At 44.2% G+C, this 25,331-nt stretch overlaps 1 protein-coding gene across 2 annotated transcripts in view; it reads right to left on the bottom strand.

Moving 5' to 3' along the window:
- Positions 1-25,331, bottom strand: part of bin3 (bridging integrator 3) — a 133,210-nt gene that overhangs the window by 39,820 nt on the left and 68,059 nt on the right. For both annotated transcript variants that reach the window (XM_072553905.1, XM_072553907.1), the window contains exons 7-8: positions 11,356-11,497; positions 8,888-9,022 (exon numbers count right to left, since the gene is read on the bottom strand). In XM_072553905.1, the coding sequence (XP_072410006.1) occupies positions 8,888-9,022; positions 11,356-11,497 (277 nt within the window). The remainder of the gene's footprint in view (positions 1-8,887; positions 9,023-11,355; positions 11,498-25,331) is intronic.

A 25,331-nucleotide genomic window follows, 5' to 3' on the forward strand; every position in this document is an offset into this window, starting at 1 on the left:
TAACCAAGTTAGGCAAACATTGGATAATGTGGATTGAAAGCAGCTCAGGGTAAATCCCCATTTGACATGTGGGAGTCTTCAAAGGACCAGTTAATTCGAGTACAGGACAAGCATGCTCATTCAGAAATGAAGGGCAGGAATTGCAGGATTCCGGAACTGTACATGACAGGGGAAACTCTCAGCTTAGTCAAAAAGCAAGCATACCCAAGGTCTGGACAATTAAAAACATACCAAGTTTGCTGTTCCTTGAAAACTATAGAGCAAGTAGCAAGGAGCTCAAACAGGGAGTTAGAAGGGCGAAAATGGACAATGAAATGTCCTTGACCAGCAAGGTTAAGGAGAATCCCAAGGTATTTTGTACATCCATTAGGAACAAGAGGGCTGCAAGAAAGAGCTTGACCACTCAACGATGAAGGAGGGAGGTTAAGTGTACAGCTAGAGGGAGTGGGTGAGATCCTGAATGAGTACTTTACATCATTATTCACCACAGAGAGTGACATGAAGGATTTGACATTAGGGAAAGAGGTGTGAATACTCTTGGACTGGTCAACATATTGAAGGAGGAAGTGTTGGGTGTCTTAAAACGCATTAAGGCAGACAAGTTCCCATGGCCAGATGGGATCTATCCCCAGGATACTGTGAGAGACAAGGTGGGGGGGTGGGGGAAGTTGGGAAATTATCTGGAACCTTAACAGATATCTTTGCCCTCAGGCAAGATTCTGGAGGACTGGAGAATGGTCAACATCGTTCCTTTGTTTAAGAAGCTAAACGGATAATGCAGGTAACTACGGGCTAGTAAGCCTGATGTCAGTGGGTAGGGAAACTGTTGGAGAAGGTACTGAGAGACAGGATTTGTTCACTTTTAGAAATGAATGGTCAAGATTAATGGGAAAACAGGAAAACTGGGAAAACTTTAAAAAGCAACAAAGAACCATGAAGCAAGCAATAAAGAAAGGAAAGATAGATGATGAATGCAAACTAGCACAGAAAATAAAAACAGGAGGAAAAGGTTTGATAAATATATAAAACCGAAAAGGGTAGCTAAAGTGGACATGAGTCCCTTGCAGGATGAGAAAGGGGAATTAATTTTGGAAAATGATGAAATGGCCAAGGCTTTGAATAACTATTTTGTGTCAATCTTCACAGTGGAAGATGTGTCTGACATGCTAGAGCATGACGTTGAGGAGCCGATGGGAGGTGAGGACCTCAATTCAATTGTTATCACTTTAGGGGTAGTGTTGAGCAAACATGAGGGGCTAAAGGTAGATAAGTCCCCTGGTCCCGATGGAATGCATCCCAGGGTGCTGAAAGAAATGGAAGTTCGAGTCGATGTGTTCGTTGATTGGACTCTGGGCAGATCCTGCCAGACTGGAAGGCAGCATACGTCACACCACTGTTTAAAAAAGGTGGGGAGGCAAAAGGAACGTAACTGTCGGCTAGTTCGCTTAACATCTATACTTGGGGAAAATGCTTTCTATCATGAAAGAAGAAATCGTGAGACATCTGGATGGAAAGGGTTCCATCAGGAAGGGAAAGTCATGTTTGACAAACTTACTGGAGTTCTTTGAGGATGTTATAAGCGCAGTAGATGGAGAGGAACAGGTGGATGTTATGTACTTAGATTTTCAGAAGGCGTTCGATAAGATGCCACATAAAAGACTCGTCCATTAGATAAGAAGGCATGGAGTTGTGGGGAATGTACTAGCATGGATAAAGGACTGGTTAACCAATAGAAAACAGAGACTTGGGACAAATAGGTGCTTCTCTAGTTGGAAACCAGCAGTGAGCAGAGTTCCGCATGGGTCGGTGTTGGACCCGCAACTGTTCCTGATTTGTATAAATGATTTGGAAGAGGAGACAGAGTGTAACATATCCAAGTTTGCTGAAGACACTGAATTGAGTGGAAAGGCAAACTGTGCAGAGGATGTGGAGGGTCTGCAGTGAGTGGGCAAGGGTCAGGCAGATGGAGTACAATGTTGGTAATGGTGAGGTTATCCACTTTGGTAGTAAAAATGGTTAGTCAGAGTATTAGATAAATGGTGAATGATTGCAGCATGCTGTTTGGCAGAGGGACTTAGGGGTGGTTGGACAGGAATCACAAAAAGTTGATCTGCAGGTGCAGCAGCTAATCGGGAAGGCAAATGGAATATTAGCTTTCATTGCTTGAGGGATTGAACTTAAGAGCAGCGAGGTTCTCCTGCAATTGTACAAGGTGTTAGTGAGAACTGTGCGCAGTCCTGGCCTCCTTACTTGAGGAAGGATATACTGGCTGTGGAGAAGGTTCACCAGGTTGATCCTGGAAATGAAGGGGTTACGAGGAGTGGTTGAGCCGCCTGGGACTGTAATCACTAGAATTTAGAAGAATGAGAGGGGATCTTAGAGAAACATATAAAATTAAGAAAGATAGATAATGGTTGCAGGTTTGCTTGCTGAGCTGAAGGTTTGGTTTCAGACGTTTTGTCACCACGCTAGGTAATATCTTCAGTGAGCCTCCAGATGAAGCGTACATCCAGAAGCTCAATTTGAGCTACAAATCTTCTCAAAACTAACTAACTGATAGTTCAGATAGAGGCAGGCAAGTTGTTTCTGCGGGTGGGTGAGACTAGGACGAGGGACATGGTCTCAAGATTAGGGGAAGTAGACTTAGGACAGAGATGAGGAGGAACTGCCTTTCCCAGAGAGTAGTGAATCTATGGAATTCTCTGCCCAAGGAAGCAGTAGAGGCAACTTCATGAAAAATATTCAAGAGACAGCTGGATGGGTGTTTGATTGGTCGGGGAATTGAGGGTTGTGGGGATAATGCAGGTAGCAGGAGCTGAGCCAATGGATAGATCAACCACAATCTTGATGAATGGCTGAACAGGCTCGATGGGCCAAATGGTCTCCTCCTGCTTCTATTACTCTGAAACTATGTCTTGTTAGTGGTAAGCAGCATGGGTTTGTGCACGGAAGGTTAAGTTAATTGAGTTTTTTGAGGCAATAACAAGAATGATTGATAAGGGAAGGGCAGTGGATGTTGTCTGCATGAACTTCAGTAAAGTATTTGATAAGCTACCACATGGTAGGCTGATACAGAAGGTAGAGTCTTATGGGATGAGGTGAGGTGGCTGGATGGATACGGAGTCACTCAGAAGTGGAGCTGTAAAGGCACAGTAGATCAGCCAGCATCGGAGGAGCAGGATACTTGACATTTCAGGTCAGGATCCTTTATCAGTCCTGATGTAGGGTCGTGACCCGAAATGTCGACTTTCCTGCTTTACCGAGACTGGCTGTCCTGCTGTGCCTTTCCAGCTCCACTTTGTATCGATTCTGACTTCCAGCATCTGCAGTCCTTACTATCTCCAAGGAGATAGATACACAACTTGCTTGGTCATCGAAGAAAGAGAGTAGTGGAGAAAGGGTGCTTTTCAGAACGGAAGTCAGTAACTCGTGGGATCAGCGCCGAAACATATGCTGCTTGTAATATATAGAAATGATCTGGAAGAAATTGCACGTGGTCTGATGAGGACGTTTGAGGATGACACCAAAATAGACAGAGTTACACATCGTGAGGATGATTGTCAAAGAATACAGCAGGACATGGGCAGAGAAATGACAGATGGAGTTGAATCTGGACCAGTGCAAGGTAATACATTTTGGAAGAAGAAATGCAAGTGTGAATTCGACAATAAATGGCAGAACCCTTACAAGCACTGACACACAGAGGGATCTGGGTGTATAGGTCCACAGATTCCTGAAAACAGCCACACAGGTCGATAAAAGGTAGCCAAGAGGTCATATAGCATTCTTGCCTTCATCAGCTGGGGCACTTAATACGAAAGCTGGCAAGTTCTGTTGCAGCTGTATAACACTTTAGTTTGACCACATTTGGAATATTGCATGCAGTGCTGGTCACCACACTACCACAAGGAAATGAATGCTGTGGAGAGGATGCAGAGAAGGTGTTACAGCTAAAGGCTGGGGCTCTCTTCCTGCTGCTGGAATTGCATGTAACCTATTTTCCTGAACTTGCCTTTGCCAAAGGTGTGTTTATAGAATGTTACTATATTGGAACAGTTAATTAGGAGTTGTTCATATAATATGTATGTATTATTTTGTTAAGCATTTGACTAGAGTTGCAGTGAAACCAATTCTTTTCTTTTTATTTGTCTGTATTTTAATTCCAGTGCAAAAACAAAGTGTGTTTTCCTTCAAGACTGGGAATTTGACCCATTGAATTGCAGCCAGAACAAAATATCATTCACATTTAAAATAAGAATAAGTTCGGGTCAAGACTATTTTCTTAATGTATCTTGAGGGGGTTTGCTCTGGTCAATTACACACGGAAGATGGTTTCTTGATAGACACGTGAATAGAAGACCAATGGGGATAGAAACTACATTTGGGTAATAACTAGTGGGTCTAAGTAAGGACTGGGAGTCGGCACAGGATTGGTGGGCTGGAGGGCCTGTTTACATACTGTATTGTTCTTTGTTCAGATGCTTTTCAATCATGATTTGGTTTACCCGTGTTCTCAACATCACAAAGAAAAACAGGAAAGTTTACCCCCTCCCCACTTCAAATTCTGCCTGTGTGAGGACACATCGTGGGACCTTGAATGTTTAAGCATCTTCAATATCTATAAAATTCCAAATTCTACAATATCAAAAAAAGGTACATACCTGGAGCAGGCAGACCCATGAAATTATACGTTTTGCCTGATACTGGGAGGAATCTTAACTGGTGCTTAAACACTATCATGGACTAGATTAAACAATGGTTTGTTTCTCTGCTGTATATGACAGTCAGAACAATGACAATGATTTTGCCATTTTAGCATAAGCCAGATAAGTGGTGCACCCACAGACCCCATGGCAGAGTACTGTTCTTCCAAACCCCACAGTCAGGGCATTGAATCCTAGCCTCAACCATGTAACCTGAACCCACCACCTTTGGCATTAACTTGGCAGGGTTTGCAGAAACAACACAGCACATTGTCAGGCCACTTCAACTTAGGACAAGAGGAGACATTTTGCTAAGCACTGCCCTCCAGAGAGAGAGACAGAGAGAGAGAGAGAGAGAGAGAGAGAGAAAATGAGAGTGGGCGTGTGTGAGAGAGGGGGAGGGAGAGAGAGTGTGAGAGAGAGAGAGAGAGAGAGAGAGAGAGAGAGAGAGAGAGAGAGAGAATGAGTCAGAGAGAGTGAGAGTATGTGTGTGAGAGAGAGAGAGAGAGAGAGAGAGAGAGAAAAAAGGAAGAGAATATTAACAGCTGGAGATTCATAATCTTGAAGGCCAGTTGGTTCTGGCGAACGGATAATGAGAAGCTTTTTCCTTCGAACTTTGTGCCAAAAACACAGTCAGATTGTAGCTCTTCTCATGTGTGATAGAAATGTACCTTTCAACTTCAGAAATCAGCAAACAAGATTGAAATTAATGACTCACTTCCAAAGGAGGTTGCTTGGAAGATTTTGCTCTGACTGTGCGGGTCATTTTGGGGATGCAATGATTTCTTTTTGAAAAGGATCCAAATTAGTTGTGACTATTCTTCCTCGAACTGGAATTTGTCAAACTTGGATTGATTGGCTGCTGGATTTTGCAACTCAAGACGACAAAATAATGATCAAACCGAGAAGTGGCAGAAAATTAATTGGGATTTTAAACAATATGCTAATCAGGCAAGATGAAAGAAATCTCTGGGGTGAAAAAGCTGCAAGTCAAACAACATGACTAAATTGGAGCGTTCAATACAGCAGTCACAGCTCAAGCTCGGAACGCTGAAATTTTGGGAACTGACTTCCTTCACAGCAAGCTGCAGCAATGGCTGACGCTTCTCTCTCCATCTTTAGCCCACAAATTATCAATGGGAGTCTGGCAATAACTGACCAGAGGGCACAGTACAATCCATGTACTTAGGTTTCAACTGGATTCACATGCTTGCCCTGCAGCCTTGTGCACTGACCAAGACACACAGATTTGATTTCACTATGCCTCTTGGCAATGAAATTTCTCCCTGATCCTGTGGCTCTCGCAATGCGATCGGTCACTCCCTCAGGTCAGTTCACTTCTGCACAGTTCCCAAGAATGCAAACCTGCACACAGCCTTCAGTGAGCGGACAATAATACAATTCAAGAATTTGACTTCAGAGTTTAACTTAAGAATGAGAGTTGTATGACTTGGATGTCCTGTGGAACTTTCCATAGCTGTGGTTCTGAACTATGAGACAAGTTCTGCTGAACATGCCTGCCAGTTTCAAACAGAACCTTCACTTCAAACACCAAAGACATCCAAAACAGAAATGTAATCCCCTAGTATCGTTGAAATACACACCTAACTCACTGCACCAGGACACGAACACAGATTTGACATACTTCCCCAGAGAAAGGTGAAAGAGTTTTCCCACGTCATATATGTAACAAGTTCAAATCGCAGAAGAATTTATGATTAGATGATTCGAAAGTTCAAACAATCCAGACAAAAATACTCATCAAGGGGATGCACCTATTGAACAGCAGGTTCTGCAAGAACTAGAAAACAGGGGAAATTCCCCTTCGTTTCCATAATAATACACTGAAATGATATGATGAGGTTCCTTCAACTCCTGGAGGTTCGGAATCCAAATTAGAAGATTACATAATCCCATCCACCCTGGTTGGGAGCAAACATCTATCCAACAGTTACAGACTGATCAATTCCACAATGTATTCTGAAAAACTGAACACTGTTTGCAACATGCAACCATTAAGATGAAGCAAATTACCTTCTCATTTATGAGACAGCCAGAGTCATTTACAGCATAAAAAGAGACCTCTCAGCCCACTGAATTCATGCCAGCTCTCTGAAACTGAAACAATCCACCCACAGGGTGAGATTCAAAGTTGTGCAAACCCACAGCTGCTCAGTCATCAAAGTGAGACAGTATAAGATCCCGACAAAATATAGTCATAGAGATGTACGGCAAGGAAACAGACCCTTCGGTCCAACGTGTCCATGCCGACCAGATATCCCAACCCAATCTCGTCCCACCAGCCAACACTCGGCCCATATCCCTCCAAACCCGCCCCATTCATGTACCCAGATGCCTTTTAAATGTTGTCATTGTATCAACCTCCACCACTTCCTCTGGCAGCTCATTCCATACACGTACCACCCTTTGCATGAAAAAGTTGCCCCTTCGGTCCCTTTTATATCTTTCCCCTCTCACCCTAAACCTATGCCCTCTAGTTCTGGACTCCCTCACCCCAGGGAAAAGACTTTGTCTATTTATCCTATCCATGCTCTTCATGATTTTATAAACCTCTAAGAGGTCGCCCCTCAACGCTCCAGGTAAAACAGCCCCAGCCCATCAACCTCTCCCTATAGCTCAAACCCTCCAACCCAGGCAACATTGTTGTAAATCTTTTCTGAACCCTTTTAAGTTTCACAACATCCTTCCGATAGGAAGGAGACCAGAATTGCATGCAACATTCCAACAGTGGCCTAACCGATGTCTTGTACAGCCGCAACATGACCTCCCAACTCCTGTACTCAATACTCTGACCAATAAAGGAAAGCATACCAAACGCTGCCTTCACTATCGTATCTACCTGCGACTCCACTTTCAAGGAGCTATGAACCTGCACTCCAAGGTCTCTTTGTTCAGCAACACTTCCTTGGACCTTACCATGAAGTGTATACGTCTTGTTAAGATTTGCTTTCCCAAAATGCAGCACCTCGCATTTATCTGAATTAAACTCCATCTGCCACTTCTCAGCCCATTGGCCCATCTGGTCCAGATCCTGTTGCAATCTGAGGTAAGTCTCTTCGCTGTCCACTATACCTCCAATTTGTACCTCTTATCCTCACATCCAAATCATTTCTATAAATAACAAAAAGTAGAGGACCCAGCACCGATCCTTGTGTCACTCCACTAGTCACAGGCCTCCAGTCTGAAAAACAACCCTCCACCACCACCCTCTGTCTTCTACCTTTGAGCCAGTTCTGTGTGCAAATGGCTAGTTCTCCCTGTATTCCGTGAGCTCTAACCTTGCTAATCAGGCTCCCATGGGGAACCTTGTCGAACGCCTTACTGAAGTCCATATAGACCACATCTACCGCTCTGCCCTCATCAATTCTCTTTGTCACTTCCTCAAAAAACTCAATCAAGTTTGTAAGACATGATTTCCCATGCACAAAGCCATGTTGACTATCCCGAATCAGTCCTTGCCCTGTCCTTTCGGATTCTCTCCAACAACTTGCCCACCACCCATGTCAGGCTCACCGCTCCTTTGTTCTCTGGCTTGTTCTTACCACCTTTCCTAGTGTGCACCACGTTAGCCAACCTCCAGCCTTCCAGCACCTCACCTGTAACTATCGATGATACAAATATCTCAGCAAGGGGCCCAGCAATCACTTCTCTAGCTTCCCACAGAATTCGAGGGTACACCTGATGAGGTCCTGGGGATTTATCCATTTTTACGCGTTTCAAGACATCCAGCACTTCCTCCTCTGTAATATGGACATTTTTCAAGATGGCACCATCTATTTCCCCACATTCCAAAATAATATGAGATTCAACCAGCAGGTTAATATTTTCATTCTCAGAAATGCTGTGGTCCACTCAAATGTTCAGCTGAGGCAAGCACAAGAATTCGGAGCAGGTGTAGACTATTTGGAATGTGAAGCCAAGTCTTTGGGTTGAGGAAGGGTTATAGCAAGCCTACACGTGAAGCACATCAGGCTGAACTATCACACAAAGCACTCAAACCTCTCTAAGCAAGAGGACATACGCAGATCCTGTGAAACAAAAGCAGGGAACTGAGAATCCATTCTCCTGCTGGACAAGGCACTGCTTATTCCAAGCAACTCGTGACCAATTCACAGTAAAGAAATAGTGTTGAGAGTGTAGAAAAGACAAGGCAAGGTGCATACCTGGGCACGAATCAGTGCTTCAAAGCTTGGCTGGAAATAATCAATGCGGCTGTTGTAAAATTTTGGCATCTCTTCAAGCAGCTGCTTGTTTTTGGCTTCGAAATCCTCACGGACTGGCTTCAGCTCCTCTCTCGCCTAGGAAATGAAAATACCAAAGACATGTGATCTTGGGGTTTTGTCCCAAATTTTAAACTGACTCTGAGGAACAGAAACTGGAAATATCTGTGAACAACGGAGGAGAAAGTGAATGTCACATTGTCAAATTCAGCTGAACCTGCTTCAAGTTTGAAAGCCATTCTCAACATCAATGAGGAACACGGTCGAAGAAAAACCACAGTCAAGTCATGGAACCATGTATTTTTTAGACATGAAGCGTGTCAATTATACGAAAAATAGAAATGGCATCATGGCTTAGCAAGAGGCAGACACACATGTTGTTGCTGACCTTATCAACAGGCATGCTGCCCAATCTATTCATTGTGTACTCATCAGCACAAACGCAAGAATATCACATTTCAAAAGCAGTTTTTCCCTCATTCATCGATGGCCAACAATTCCCTGGTGCACTCTGCATGGCAACATACCAGTCGATGAGCCATCAGCACCCTTTCCCCATGCAGTATAAATCGCTGCCCCCTTGAAACTTGGCACTCTTGCATCTGTCCTGATCAATGCTCACCAAAAAGCTTCAGTAGCATATTGCCTCGTTAAGGAGTGCTCAACTTCGTCACCAACAAGAGACACAAATTTGTCAAGGAAGATATTTGTGTGCATTACAATAAAGAAACAAACAGATATGATGAGCTGAAACAGTTCAACCTCGTAATGTATTTCAGGTCGTCAGCTTTAAGGGCTCTGTCTGAATCAATTTACTCAAATAATCAGGAGGAACTTCCATTCAATTCTAATTAACCTGGATAAGTAGCCTCATGTTACAGAGGGGATATCATTGCTAAGCATTATTTTGGGAATAAAATTTTGTCATAATGTTATCTGTCTCCCATTTCTTTGGCATTACAACATTTGGAATTTTGCTTTGTTTTCGATGCCCAAGGTACGTAAACTGAGAGAGGGGAGATTATACTCCAACTGTCCAAAACTCAGGCAAGGCTTGGGGGATTGTATACAATTCTGATCTCCATATTTCAGCAGAACATGATCACATGACAGATCTATTGGAGCGTTTCCACAAACAAAGACCATGAGCTTTTCGAAAGATTGGATAGGCTGAGCTCTTGTTTAGACTTCACTGTGTTATATAAAGTTAGGAGGGGGCCAATATGGAGTAGATAAGGGAGGACATTCCTTCCATGAACAAAGAGGACAGCAACCAGATTGAGAGGGATTTGGAGAAGGATCAGGGAGGGGTTGAACAGAAATGTTTTCACCCCAACAGTTGTGAACGTCTGAAATTCACTCCCTCAAGGGTGGTACAAACAGAAACCCATCATTTTACCCTAATTCTTGGACATGCACCTTCCAGAGGGCAATCTCCAAGGTGCTGCGCAAAGCCTATTCTTCAGCTAGTACAGACACAAATGACAGAATGGCCTCCTACTGTACCACATGCCTTGGAAGGAGCTACCTGCTTGAACTGAAAGTACCTCCATACTTGCTGGGTTCTCAGACAGACTACCCAGCCTATTACCTCCCTGGTTTGTGTTTTGTTCGTGTCTGCTGTTTCCCTCTGCTTTCATCTCCACAGCTCACTCTTGGCCTTTTTCCTGGTATCCCTTGCCCCTGCATTGCAGCTCCCTTGATAGCTCTGGACAGTTTTCGGACAGTCAGATACTTTGGTCTGATGGTCACCAGGGTAGAGCTTGCTAATCTAGACTGAGCAGCAGTGCAGAACATTCAGTGACATGGGAGTGGGATCAAGGGCTTCAGTTCCACAAAACCGTTGAGGACCCCATCATGTCTGCACATCTTGAGGTGGCACAGTGCCGATGGTTAGCACTGCTACCTCACAGTGGTCGGGACCTGTGTTTGATTCCATCCTTGGGCGACTGTCTGTGTGGAGCTTACACATTCCCCTCTGCCTGCCTGGGTTTCCTCTAGCTGCTTTGGTTTCTTTCCACAGGCTAGGTGGATTACCATGGGAAAAGCATGGTAACAGGGATAGAAGGGGTGGTGGGTCGAGGTGGGATGCTCTTTGGAGGGAAGGCATGGACTTGAAGGGCAAAATGGCGTCTGTCTGCACTGTAGTAATCCTACGATCTGGATTGCAGCTAGTCTCCTTGTTGGACACATGCCCTAACAATCTTTAGATTCAAAGGCAATTTACTTTTGTCTGGCCATGGAGAGAGAAGTCCATGTGAAGTTATCAGTCTCTTATTTCCTTCCCACAAAAGCCCCCTTTAAGTGGTTGGAACTATCTGCACTTCACGACTGAACCTTGCAGGGCCCAAATTACATCTGGTACATCATCAAACATCAGCAACCCCTCAAGGCTGCAGGTCTCAGCTTACCTGGTGAAGCTTCACCAGTACAGGGCCAGACTTATCCTTCTCTTCATACTTCTCCACTTTGGACTGTAACCTTTTGTAGTCTTGTAAAGTCTGCTCTCGTCTCTTCACGGCCATGTTGAGACTTGGGAAGACGTTACTGAACCTTGGTAATGACAGAAGAAAACACAATTGAAGAAAAGGCTGATGAAGTGCTCCAATTATGGCCTTAACCATGGCACACTGGGCTTGGTTAGCTCACTTGATGGATGGCTGCTTTGTGATACACAAGGACTACAATAGTGCACTGTCCACCACTGACACTCACTTGCAGCGGTGCATACCATCTACAAGGTGCTCTGCAGGAATTCACCAAGGGTCATGTGAAAGCTCTTTCCAAGCCCAGAGCCACACCACTGAGAAGGACAAGGCTAACAGATACACAGAAACACCACCCACTGCAAGCTCCCCACCCCCCCCAGCATCCTGAATTGCCCACGTATCTCACTGACATTAAGTCAAAATCCTGAAAGTCCATTCCAAACAGGAACAGGACTGCAGCGGTTCAAGAAGGCAGCTCAACACCACCTTCTCAAGGCGAATTAGGAATAAGCAATCAATGCTGGTTCAGTCAGCAATGCCCACATTCCATGAACGAAGATAGAAAAGGTTATTATGGTACATTTTAAATACTGTTGCAACTCTCCTTCTTGATCATGCTCATTCTGAGAAGACCCATTTCCAACTGGGTAATTCATTTGTATTTTAATGCTAATCGATGTGCTGCATTTGCTACTGTGGTTTTAGATTTCCTAGACAAGTTTTCATGAAGGAATTCGAGTTCACAGGCATGAGAAGCAGAATAAGTACATAAAACCTCAACACATAACCAGCACCAGTGTGACAAAGTTGCTCCTTTCACAAGATTATCTTGTCCTATTTTTTCAGAGAGGTCATAAACGACACAGACTCCAAGACATTTGGGGTTGAAGGGTTTTTGGGGCCAATGTGATAAGCCTCAGGTAGAGGCTTTCAAGTTGAACAAACCCTTGCACAATGAAAGGGGAGCAGCCAGCTCTCCCAGCTCAGCTTCTCTCTGGTTTGGTTTGGGTTTTTAGCAGTATTGTGGAAAAAGCTGCTGGACCCAAAGGAGTAGGTCCAGGCTGGGTACTCTCTCTCTCTGACCTGTCTCCTGGAAGACCCCAGGTTTGGTTTTACCTTTTGCTTATGGGGATTATTGCAAGTATTTGGAACAGCGTCATGAAATTGGGATCGTCTGTTGGGTTTTCGGAGAGGTTAAGTTACTCGGTATTCTGTTTTCTGTGGTTTGTGTTTCATTCGGTACTCTTGGAAATAAATTCTATTCTGTTTAAAACTAAGTGGTTTGACCAGCTGATTGTCTCCTGGAATATCCACACTGCATCTGCTTAAAACAACGAGCAAATTTTGAGAGGATTTGGCACTCAGGTTGAGGTTCTGGATGTAGATTTGCTCGCTGAACTGGAAGGCTCATTTTCAAACGTTTCGTCACTATACTAGGTAAGATCTTCAGTGAGCCTCCAGATGAAGCAGTGGTGGTGTAGCCCGCTTTCTATTTATGTGTTTGGGTTTCTTTAGGTCACTGATGTCATTTCCTGTGGTGACGCCATTTCCTGTGGCAATGTCATTTCCTGGTCTTTTTCTCAGGGGGTAGTAAATGGAATCCAAGTCAATCTGTTTGTTGACAGAGTTCTTGTTGGAATATCCACAAACACATTGACATGGATCCCATTTACCACCCCCTGAGAAAAAGAAGAGGAAATTACATCACTGGGGTCAGCATGGTGGCTCAGTGGTTGGCACTGCTGCCTCACAGCACCAGGGTCCCAAGTTGAATTCCAACCTCAGGCGACTGTCTGTGTGGAATTTGCACATTCTCCCTGTGCCTCCTTGGGTTTCCTCTTGGTGCTCCGGTTTCCTCCCACGGGCCAAAAATGTGTCGGTCAGGTGAATTGGCCATGCTAAATTACCCATAGTGTTAGGTGCATTAGTCAGAGGGAAATGGGTCTGGGTGGGTTACTCTTCGGAGAGTTGGTGTGGACTGGTTGGGCCGAAGAGCCTGTTTCCATACTGTAGGGAATCTAATCTAATCTTACCTAGTATGGTGATTAAACATCTCAAAATGCACCTTGCAGCTCAGCGAGCAAACTTACATCTACAACTAGCAAAGTTAGGGCGTGGGCTAAATTCTTGAAACGTTTGGGTGGTCTGGCCTGGTCCATAACAACGGGTTTCCCTTTCTGCACCACTGTAATACACTGCATTTATCTGTTAACATCTATGCACATACTGTTCTGTTCAAGGATGTCTGTCACCAAATGCAATGAGAGAACAGATGGTGGTTCAGTGAAGGGATAACTGGGTGAAAACTTGATTGGATGGAGAGAGATGTCGGAACAAGAAATCAGTGACAATTACAAACAAATCACTTGCGAAACAGCACAGATCCAGAAGAAACAGTGTCTCATCCTGCTGCAGAAGTACAGGCCAAAGGACAGAGCTGATTAGGAAATAGTGACTTGTATCACTAATACTTTGTAAGGTCTTAGTTTAGTTTGTACTTTCTCAGGGTTGTATTCTGTAGTAACAAGACACAGGAAAGAAGGGCCCAGGAGAAATGAATATTATTTGGTCTTAACCATCTTCCAAAAGGCTCAATTTAAAAGGGTAGAAGAGTTCAAAATCATGGTGTGCTCACCCTGCTCCACATGGGAAACTGGGAATATATCCAGGGTCTGGGACCAGCATGTGTGCAGGAAGTGTCTCCAGCTGCAGCGCCTGGGAGGCTGTGTTTCAGAGTTGCAGCGAAGGCTGGACAATTTGTGCAGCATCCGCTGAGCTGACAGAATCATGGAGAGCACGTAGAGGGAGGTGCTCACACTGAAGGCTGCAACTCAGAGTTAAAGAGCACAGAAGCAGACCCTTTGGCCCAACCAGTCCATGCTGACCAAAATCCCAAAGTAAACTCGTCCCACCTGCCTGCTCCTGGCCCATATCCCTCTAAACCTTGCATATTCATGTGCTTATCCAAATGTCTTTTAAATGCTCTAACTGTCCCCACATCCAACACTTCCTTTGGAAGTTCATTCCACACACAAATCACTCGCTGTGTAAAAAAAGTTGCCCCTCGTGTCTCGTTTAAAGCTTTTTGCTCTCACCTTTAAAGTATCCCCCTCCAAGTCTTGAAATCCCCCGTCATAGGGAAAAGACACCTGTCATTCACCTTATCTGGACCCTTCTTTAAGGTCACCCCTCAATATCCTGCGCTGCAGTGAAAAAAGATCCCGGAAGTGACTTCACCTGATGAAGGAGCTACACTCTGGCAGCTTATGATTTCAAATAAACCCACTGGACTATAACCCAATATGAATATATTTGAGGCTGGGGTCGTGAAAGGCAGAGGCTTCAAAGGCCAGAGTCAGACAAGGCCACAGTAAAAAAGAAGCGGGAAAGGGACAAGCAATGTTAAAAAGGCTTTGCACCCGAACATGCAGAGCGTTCGAAATAAAGTGAACAAATTAATTATGCTCAGCCTCCTTTGCTAATTTCAGAGCATGAGGAAGGAAGCTGTTCAGCACCTCAAAGCAAACTGTACCATTCCACTTACATGAAAGCAGGAGCATTCCATTTCTTAAGCCTGATCTGCCAACCAGTACAATTACTGGAGATTTTGCAACAAACCTGCTTTCCTGACGTCTCCCTCAGTTCCCAGAGGGCCTGAAACTCTGTTTACCCCAGCCTTAAATATATTCAGTGAGGGAATGCACACATTGCTCGGGGCGGAGAAGTAAGAGTGAGAGTGTGTGTGAGCATGTGTTAATTCCTCCCTATCGGAGACATCAGTGACTATCCTTTATCCTCAGACAGGATCCCTGTGTTCTCAATTTCCCAGCCAGGGAAACCAATCTCAGTGTTAACTCCATCAAGCCTCTATAGAATGCTCACAAGCTCAGACACATGACCTCTTGTTGTTCTAAACACCAACACATTTCAGCTCACCTTTCCCAGCCTTTCATTGTCGGCCACTCTCACCTGGTGAAGCTCAGCAAATGATCTCTCTCAGCTCATTTTTCTATATGGGGTTCATACCGCCTAACTACCTGACCAAACAAAAATGATCGATCCCATTCCAAATTTTTTGAGTGACTCCAAATCTAAGCAGCTACTCTTAGAGTGTTACTGATAACCCCTCAGTGTGGAAACAGGTTACTGTCAGCACACATCAATAGCAAAGGAGTGGGCTGATCAGTCACTCCTGACTGCTCTACCTTTCAACAACATTGTGGCTGATGTTCCACCTCAACATCATTTCCCATGTCCCTGATGTTTTCCATACCTACAGTGACAGCAATCCATGTTTCAAATCGACACCATGACTGGAACTGCACAGCCCAAAGGCTCACCACTCTCTGGGTGAAGAAATTCCTCCTCATTTCAATGTTCAATAGAATACCCTTTACTCTGAGGATTCACCTCAATCTCTCCTCATAAGATAGTCCCGCCATCCCAGGAATCGGTTGAGTCAACCTATATTTCACTCCCTCTGTCTCAATATGTCTCTCCTTGGGTCAAAAGGCCAAACTGCACACAATAACCCAACTGCAGTGCAACTTTGGTCCTGTACTCAAACCCTTCTGTAATTGCAGCCAACATATCATTTGCCTTCATTTGCCCTAACTTCACACGTGTTCTTTGTACCAAGTGAACCGGCCAGTATAAAAGGTCAAATAGCATCCTTACCCAAACCAACAAACAAGAGTATAACTGATCAAAATTGAGAGAACAAGGTTGATTTGTGAATATTCATTTTGTCATCAGCTCAAGAGCAAATAATGATAAAATGGAACCCAGTTAAGTCAGAGAGATACAGTCTTTTAAAGTTCAAAAGCTGCCCTGTATATGTGACAGTGAATGTGTCTATGGAATGTCAAGGCTGCAGATAAAACCAATTGCAGAAAAAAATTGAGTACGGCACAGTAAGTCAGCACACAAATTCTTGTGCAGCTTCTGCTCATTTAATAACCTTGTGGCAGGAGGGACGCAAGCAAGAACATCCATAAAGAGATCAAGGAGATCTGCAGATGACAAAATGAAGAAGCAGACTGATTAACTTGTAATCAACAGGAAATGGCTGGGAACTGTAAACAAACATCAGATTGTACAGAGACGCGTATTTAGGAAGTCGCCGATATCAGCTAATCTCCAAACTCAAAGGAAGACTCAGTATGTGGAAAGCCAAAACAGCTATGTAGGCAGGCTGGATTTTCAGGCAAGCACAGTTTGTCAGTCAGAGATGGGCAAAAGGTCACCGTGCCTCAAACGCAAGAACAGATTCACTTGGAATGACAAAATGAATGGAGGATCAAACAGCAAATGAAACTCCCTTTGAAATAATTCAGTAAGAAGCTGGGAGTTGACTAAACAGTCACACAAACAAGGATGAAGAGACATGGAGATAAATTACCAATGCTCTAATCAAATATCTGTGTGTGCAGCCAAAATATACTGGATGTTTGAAACGGTTTATTTGCTCTACACAGTGAAACTTGGCCATTGAGAAAGAGGAGACAAGAATCTCCTCACCGTCAGCATCAAAGATACTTCCGATCAGCCGGACAGGTCCAATAAAGGGAGATAAAAGATACAATGCAATGGCACGGAAGCCCATGTGTGTTGGCCCAGTCATGTCTAGAATGCAAGACTCCAGAACACTATGGCAAGCAGCACAATTGGCAGCTGAGTAGGAAAGGGAAACATGGAAGAACAATGAATAAGCAAAACAATGTGGAACAAGATTTTCCAGGAGCAGCTGTCAACTTGGAATATTCACGGCAGGAAAAGAAACATTCTCTCAGGTGAAGGCTATGTAGCCTCTGGAGCTTGTTCTGCTGTTCACTATCTTTTTTAAATTCGCGACAGTATGGAAACAGACCCCTCAGCCCAACAAGTCCACACCAACCTGCTTAAGAGTAATCCACCCAGACCCATTCCCCCACATTTAGCCCCGATGAATGCACCTAACACTACGGGTAATTTAGCATGGCCAATTCACCTAACCTGCACATCTTTGGATTGTGGAAGGAAACCGGAGCACCCAGAGGAAACCCACACAGACACGGGGAGAGCATGTAAACTCCACACAGACAGTCGCCCGAGGCAGGAATCGAACCTGGGACGCTGGCGCTATGAGGCAGCAGTGCTAACCACTGAGCCACCGTGCCGCCCCTCAATGCCACTTACACACCCTGGTTCCATGATCCAAAGGAGTGGCAGAAAAGCCAGCAGATGGTTGGGCTTACAGAAAGGTTATGTCATTCAAAGGCGGCTTGTATTCATGGGGTCTGCAAGAGTTTTGTGGTCCAGTACCAACATAAATCAACAAAGTGGTTTGTGTCCAAGACCACCGACTCCCAAAGGTAAAGCCAGCCCACACCCTCAAGAGTTTGGGACTGACTGGATAACCAAGGCTTGCGACCAACTTGCCTTCAGCGCCCCTTTGCATTGTCAACCAATCAGAAGTTAAAGCTATTCACGTGTAAATACCACGCACACAAACAAAAAGATGAGGCAACAAATGTGAGTGTGTGAAGAAAATGTTATCTACCTGCACTGTTAAGCAAGAGGCATATGATTCAAACTGCAACCTCTCACCAAAATGTTTGGGGCAATAATCAAAACACAGAACATTTCAAAAGATTCCAAGATGACATGAATAAACGTGTAGAATGGGAATCATTGGAATATTAGTTCAAAGTTGCTAATTGCAAGGTATTACATTTTTGGAAGAGAACCAAGTGGTGACAAATTATTCGGAAAATAATAATCTAAAAAATGCACAGCGAAAAACCAGACCTGCAAGTATAAATACCCAAGTCAGAAAAGGTTGCAATACAGTCTAATTAGGTTGTTAAAAAAAAACAAACCAAACACACTGATTCACTGAGACAATCATAAAATACTGCAGACACTGGAAATCAGAAATAAAGACAGAAAATGCTGGTGAAACTAAACGACTCTTGCACAATCAGTGGAGTGAAAAACATAATTAATGCTTCAAGTCCAATGTCACTTCCTCAGTGCTGGAAGGAGCTGGGAAATAGTGATTTTTATACTATAGGCCGATGGAGTGGAGGACAAGTGGAACAGGGGGTGAGGGTCAACAGAGTAAAAGACAAAGGGAGTGTTAATGGTGGTAAAGGAAAGATTGAGATAGAAGATAGGTGTAAATGACAAATGAGAAAAGAGGAAAACAGGTCTGTTTTGCTGAGTGCACAGCCAACCAGACAAGGGCTTGGATTTGTTTTATTTGACAAGAGGGTTGAAAGACAGAGTCTGATTCTCCAATTGCTCGGTCTTGCTCAATGTTAAGATTTCCATCATGGGCCTGAAGTGTTCCAACAAAGTGCAACACAAGCTGCAAGAGCATCTCATTTCCCACTGAGACACCTGACAGCCTTCAGGAGTCAGCAGTGAGTTCAACAACTGAAGGCCAAGAGCTCTGTCATCCATTACGATAACAGACTCGATTACTGGCCATGTCTTTTTTTCTGTCTTTTTGTCTTTACTTTCAGCAGTGTAGACTTGGAAAGAAATCATCATTCCTTCAGCGTCACTAGATCTTCCAGTGTGGTTTAACTTGCAGCACATGGATAGCAGTGGTTCAGGAAGGCAGCTCACCACACCTTGTCAAGGCTAACTGGGCAAAAGTTACAAATACTGGCCAGCCAGTAACACCCCTATCTCATCGAACATAGAACAATACAGCACAGAACAGGCCCTTCAGCCCACAATGTTGTGCCGAACATTTGTCCTAGCTTAAGCACCTATCCAAGTACCTATCCAATTGCCGCTTAAAGGTCACCAATGATTCTGACTCTGCCACTCCCACAGGCAGCGCATTCCATGCCCCCACCACTCTCTGGGTAAAGAACCTAGCCCTGACATCTCCCCTATACCTTCCACCCTTCACCTTAAATTTATGTCCCCTTGTAACACTCTGTTGTACCCGGGGAAAAAGTCTCTGACTGTCTACTCTATCTATTCCCCTGATCATCTTATAAACCTCGATCAAGTCACCCCTCATCCTTCGCCGTTCCAATGAGAAACGGCCTAGCACTCTCAACCTATCCTCGTACTACCTATTCTCCATTCCACGCAACATCCTGGTAAATCTCCTCTGCACCCTCTCCAAAGCTTCCACATCTTTCCTAAACTGAGGCAACCAGAACTGCACGCAGTACTCCAAATATGGCCTTACCAAGGTCCTATACAGCTGCAACATCACCTCACGACTCTTGAATTCAATCCCTCTGCTAATGAACGCTAATACACTATAGGCCTTCTTACAAGCTCCATCCACCTGAGTGGCAACTTTCAAAGATCTATGAACATAGACCCCAAGATACCTTTGCTCCTCCACCTTACTAAGAATCCTACCGTTAACCCTGTATTCCGCATTCTTATTTGTCCTTCCAAAATGGACAACCTGACACTTGGCAGGGTTGAACTCCATCTGCCACTCCTCAGCCCAGCTCTGCATCATATCTAAGTCCCTTTGCAGCCGAAAACAGCCCTCCTCACTCTCCACAACTCCACCAATCTTCGTATCATCTGCAAATTTACTGACCCACCCTTCGACTCCCTCTTCCATCTCATAAAGGAATAAAAAAAAAATTGTTGCAGATACTTGACAGATATCTATAACAGACAAAACATTGCAGTGGAAGGAACAATTTACTCTGTTTTCCCACTCAGGTGATCCTTATAACAGACATATATTCCACATCGGCTGAAAGTATTAGCCGGGACTAATTCATACCTGTTTGTGGTTATGAAATCAGCAATTTAAAACTCAATAATTCCACTTTCATATTTTTTATTTTCATGTTTCCATCACATTCCAGCCTACCCCAAGTCATCTAAGCTGCTGCCGTTGTAAAATTACACAACCTCTGGAATGAATTCACACAATGACAAAGGAAGAATTTAGTGCAGAGGTAAGTTTGACGAGCAGTTGCCTGAACAGGGATGTCAGCTTCTCAGAAGGAGCAACCTCTATTTCAAAATGAATTCAGACATCCTTGCAAAGACGGCAGTGAAATCCCCTCTTGAACGACTGAAGTTTTTGTGATTACTGTACACAATTACACAGTTGCTTCAACTAAGAGATGTGCAGGGTCATTTCAGCAGGCAGGTGACAGCCAATCACACTGCTGAGAGTCTGGAGTCACATAACAACCACACTGCACGAACAGCAAACATTTATTTCCCTCAACACATTTGCAAAGTCGTTGGGTTGTTTGGCCAGGAATGGTGTGTTCCATAAAGGACTATTCGCTCAGGTGGCTGGATGACGAAGAAAGACAGAGAAAGTAACAGCCAGAGTGAGAGCCAGACAAGAGACAGAAAACCTTCCCCATCCCTCAAGTGGGGTAGGGAGCACAATTGATGGATTAGTCTTTGAACCAAACTTCTGACCAGGGCCTGGTTACACCTGGCTCAGTTCCGATTACAAGTCGGGACCCAGCAGTCATGGGGGAATTGGATTGAAGGATCCAATCTCTTACCACAGTCATATGTTAACATGGAGCAAACATGATGGCAAAGCAACCAAAAACAGAATACTCAAAATGTGATCAGATAACCCATTCTATTCCTCTTTTACCTCACCAGTGTCAAAACTGCAGGGTCAGAAATTGAACCACATTCCCATTTCAACCCTCAAACACGGTGCAAGAAGAGCAGTAAATCAATGCTGTATTGACCAGAAATGTTGATACATATTCATTCTTGGCAAAAACTCAGAGGAACAAGTACAAACAGCTTTACCTACTCCATTTGCGTGGCTTTGCTCAAATCATCAGTTGCTAAACACAAACCTATTTTGTGTGAAATCATAGAAAAATTCCAAGAAACCATTGAGCAATACAGCCCAAATGGTATGAGCAAATTGCACTCCTTAATTCTGATTTGTGAAACAATTTGAGACCTGTATTGTTAGGTCAACGTGAAGGTGTCTGGCAGCTGAAAACTGGAAGGACAGCAAATGTCTGCAATAGCGCCCAGACCACTTCCGGGGTCAATCTGTTTCCACTAACTGAGGATAATTCATCAGGCAAGCCCTGTCACTGCGCATCCATCCGAAAGAAATGATTTACTGACAGCATGGAGAAGACTACTCCTTCTCTGAAATTCAATGAATTCCCCTAGCTGCCTGATGTGGATTCTGATCTCTGATTTTGGATTACTTTTGCTGACTGTGTCCTCTTCAGGAACACCTACACATGGGCAAAGTTTCCTCACAGAAGTTCCCTGAAAGGAACCTACCCATTGGCCTTTAAGTCCAAGGTTTATTTCCTGAAGAAGCATGATATCAGTTTGTTTTTTTTTGGTTTTGACTTTATATTCTTGTTTAATTTTCAAATATCAATCCACTTTGTAAAGATTAAATGTGACTCACTTCTGGAGAAACCATTGAAACCAAAGTGAGGGAGGACCGGAGGTAACTCTGTCACAACTCTTGGACTGGAGGTGGAATTTGAAGTAAAAGAGCAATGATGAAATACATTGGACAGCAGCCAACATGTGATGACTGTCTCATTATGTTTCCCTTCGCTGAATGAAATGAACACTCCAGGGCAGGCTCATAAAGAATGTACTACTCATCAATCCTAAATAACTGCAGACTTGGAACACAGAGGAAACCCTCACTTACTGATGTACAGACTCAAAAATAACAGACATAGCCAGTGGGACACAGACTGCCGAGATGGTGCCTGTGGTCCCAACAACCCACGTTTAACTAGCACCTGGAGCATAGTAAAGTGCCTCACGATGCTTCACAGAAGCAGTTGTTAAACAAGATATGAAATTCAGTGTGACATGTAACCCAAAGCTTGGTCCAAGAGGCCAACTTCAAGGCACAGCTTAAAAAGAGATACGAGAGGTGTTGAGATAACAGGTTGAGGGCCCAGGAAGTGGGAAGCTTGTCCACCAATTAACATCAGGAACATGTAAAGGTCAAACCAGGCTTATCACTGAGTAGGCTTATCACTGAATCACTCAGACACACACTGCACTCGGAGTGAGAGCACACAGACTAAACTCCACCCTCAGCAGACAGTATGCAGAGGGAAAGTCCAAGGGCAGCTCTCAGATGATGCCTGGGATCAATTCATCAATAGCTGGTGCAGGATAGCGAGAGCTTGGTGGGAGGGCGTGCTGCACTGTTGCAAATGTCAGTTTACGCGAAACATTAGACTGGGGCTCTATTTTCCCTCTCAGGTGTCATAGAGTCATAGAGATGTACAGCATGGAAACAGACCCTTCGGTCCAACCCATCCATGCCGACCAGATATCCCAACCCAATCTAGTCCGACCTGCCAGCACCCGGCCCATAGCCAGGTGGCCTGAGAAAATTCCATCGCACTCCTTCAAAGAGCAGGCAGCAGTTGGAGAACACTGCTTCCTCGTGCAACATTTCAGAAGAGATGAGACAATCATCATTACACTGGCAGTTTTGTCCATGTTAATTATCTCCCTTGTTGCCAACCGTGACTACAATTCAATAGCTACGGCATGGGTTAGAAAGCATTGTGATATGAAAATGAAAGTCTTTCCTTCTGCACATGTTCATTAATTAAAAAGACACAATCGACTAGGGAGAGTATGTCACCATTTTATTAATGTTGCCCTTGACACTACTCATGGTGAGTCACTGTGTTATGGTTCAGCTTTTTATGTCAAGTCAGAATGAAGTCAGGGATACTGTCTTCAAAAGACGAAATAATCAATATTATACCTTTCCTGACTGGTATAAAGGCATTTTAAACTGTTACTTTTAGGATTTAATTCTACACTAACATGAAAAGAACAAACTTGCTATCTTTTTATTTTATCCTGTCCACTTCAGTGATGTACTTTCAAGTTAAGAATAGATGGGAAGGTGGGAATGCAGCTTAGCAACTGGAAACAGATCCTGGTATTCAGCTGCAGTCAGCAAGAGGGTCGAGTTGAGTTTAATCCTCCAACTGACTGACAAGGGAGGCTGAGCATTTGGTCGTTCAGAAAAACAAGTCTGAGATTTGGGCGAACATGCTTCGGTCAATTTGGGGTGATGGTGGCTGGTTCTTCATTGGGTCCCTCTGCAACTAAACACAGGTGAGAAATGGGAATTTTCACCATTCATTTCTGAGCGAAAGGGTTCAAGTTAGGATGAGGGAAGATGCTGCATATGTGACAGCGGCTGGCAGTTCAAAGTGCCCAAACAACATTTCTCAAAGATTTTCTCCTTGAAAATATACGCTCCAGAGGGGTACCAACATCCTGGAGGGGGGCGGGTGGGGGGGGGGGATTTGCTAGTGCTCTTCAGGAAGGTTTAAACTCTGAGCAGGGAGATGGGGACCTGAATTGTATCTCCAGTGTAGCGGATGTTGAGAGTAGTGAAGTCAAGAATATGGTTTCAACATCATTGGATAAGTACTTGAAAAGAGAAAAGATTGCAGATCGATGAGAAAATTGCAGGGGAGTAGCATTAATTAATTGCCTTTTATAGCGATCCAGAATGAACATTTTATCAATTGAAGAGTAAAAAACCATTTGTACCAGTCAAGAGGAGAGGGCTGATTGGTCGCCAAGTGGATTCTGATTGTCCATGTCAAAACCTTCAGCAAAGTACAAGTTAATAATGACTGACAGTTAACTGCAGGTTTTTTCTGAAATTAAGCTTTGATAAAATATGTCTTGTTTCAGCAGTTTTTGAATCTGTTATGTAGTCAATTAATGACAACTTAAGAGCCTCAACCCACAATTGCTCCAATTACCTTCCTTCCCCTGTAGGCGAAAAAAGTGGCTTCTGTGCTAACAGCAAACAGTGGGGGCAATTATGGGTCATGGATAGGGACCAAGGAGCTCAGCTTCCAACCCACTGACACCTCTCTCCTCACAACCGCCACCCCACGATCTCTCCAAAAACTCACAGATTTTACTCACTGGTGTAAGTGCGAACAGCTGCGCAGCCTGGGCTTCTGTCGATTCAGTCCAACTCCCAGTGGCTGCCTTTTTTTATTGACTTGCAGCTTCACGTGAGGAGGGACTTCACTGACAAGGCACTTGATAAGTTGAGAAAGCTTCTGGTCAGATCTTTAGTGTCTGATTGGTGCTTGATGTAGCGGGTGTTCTTACTGTTGAAGATGTCCAGCCACAACCAGTACAAACAACACTGTAAATCAAGGTCAATGAATGAGCAGGCATACAATCCCGCCCTTTCATATTTATTCAACCTAAATTGACTGTTTAGTCTGTTAAAGCAAACTTCCTTGCTTCCATTTCACTGAGCCATTCACCATCGAGTCAACCAGATGTGAAAGATGAACATTTGTACAATATGCTTCCACACCTCTGCCAAAGCTATCTCTGGGAGACCTTGAGAATCTGAGCAGTTGAAAGATTTATAAGGGTGTTGCCAGGGTTGGAGGATTTGAGCTATAGGGAGAGGCTAAACAGGCTGGGGCTGTTTTCCTTGGAGCGTGGAGGCTGAGGGGTGACCGTATAGAGGTTTATAAAATCATGAGGGTCATGGATAGGATAAATAGGCAAAGTCTTTTCCCTGGGGTCGGGGAGGCCAGAACTGGAGGGCATAGGTTTAGGGTGAGAGGGAAAAGATATAAAACAGACCAAAGGAGCAACGTTTTCACACAGAGGGTGGTACGTGTATGGAATGAGCTGCCAGAGGATGTGGTGGAGGCTGGTACAATTGCAACATTTAAAGAGGCATTTGGATGGGTATATGAATAGGAAGGGTTTGGAGGGATATGGGCCGGGCGCTGGCAAGTAGGACAAGCTTGGGTTGGGATATCTGGTCGGCATGGACAGGTTGGACCAAAGGGTCTGTTTCCATGCTGTACACCTCTATAACTCAAAGATCACAGGAGTGTTCCGCTCAGCAGAAAGTGGGTTTGAAG

This window comes from Chiloscyllium punctatum, chromosome 35, assembly GCF_047496795.1.
Source record: "Chiloscyllium punctatum isolate Juve2018m chromosome 35, sChiPun1.3, whole genome shotgun sequence".
NCBI lineage: Eukaryota > Metazoa > Chordata > Chondrichthyes > Orectolobiformes > Hemiscylliidae > Chiloscyllium > Chiloscyllium punctatum.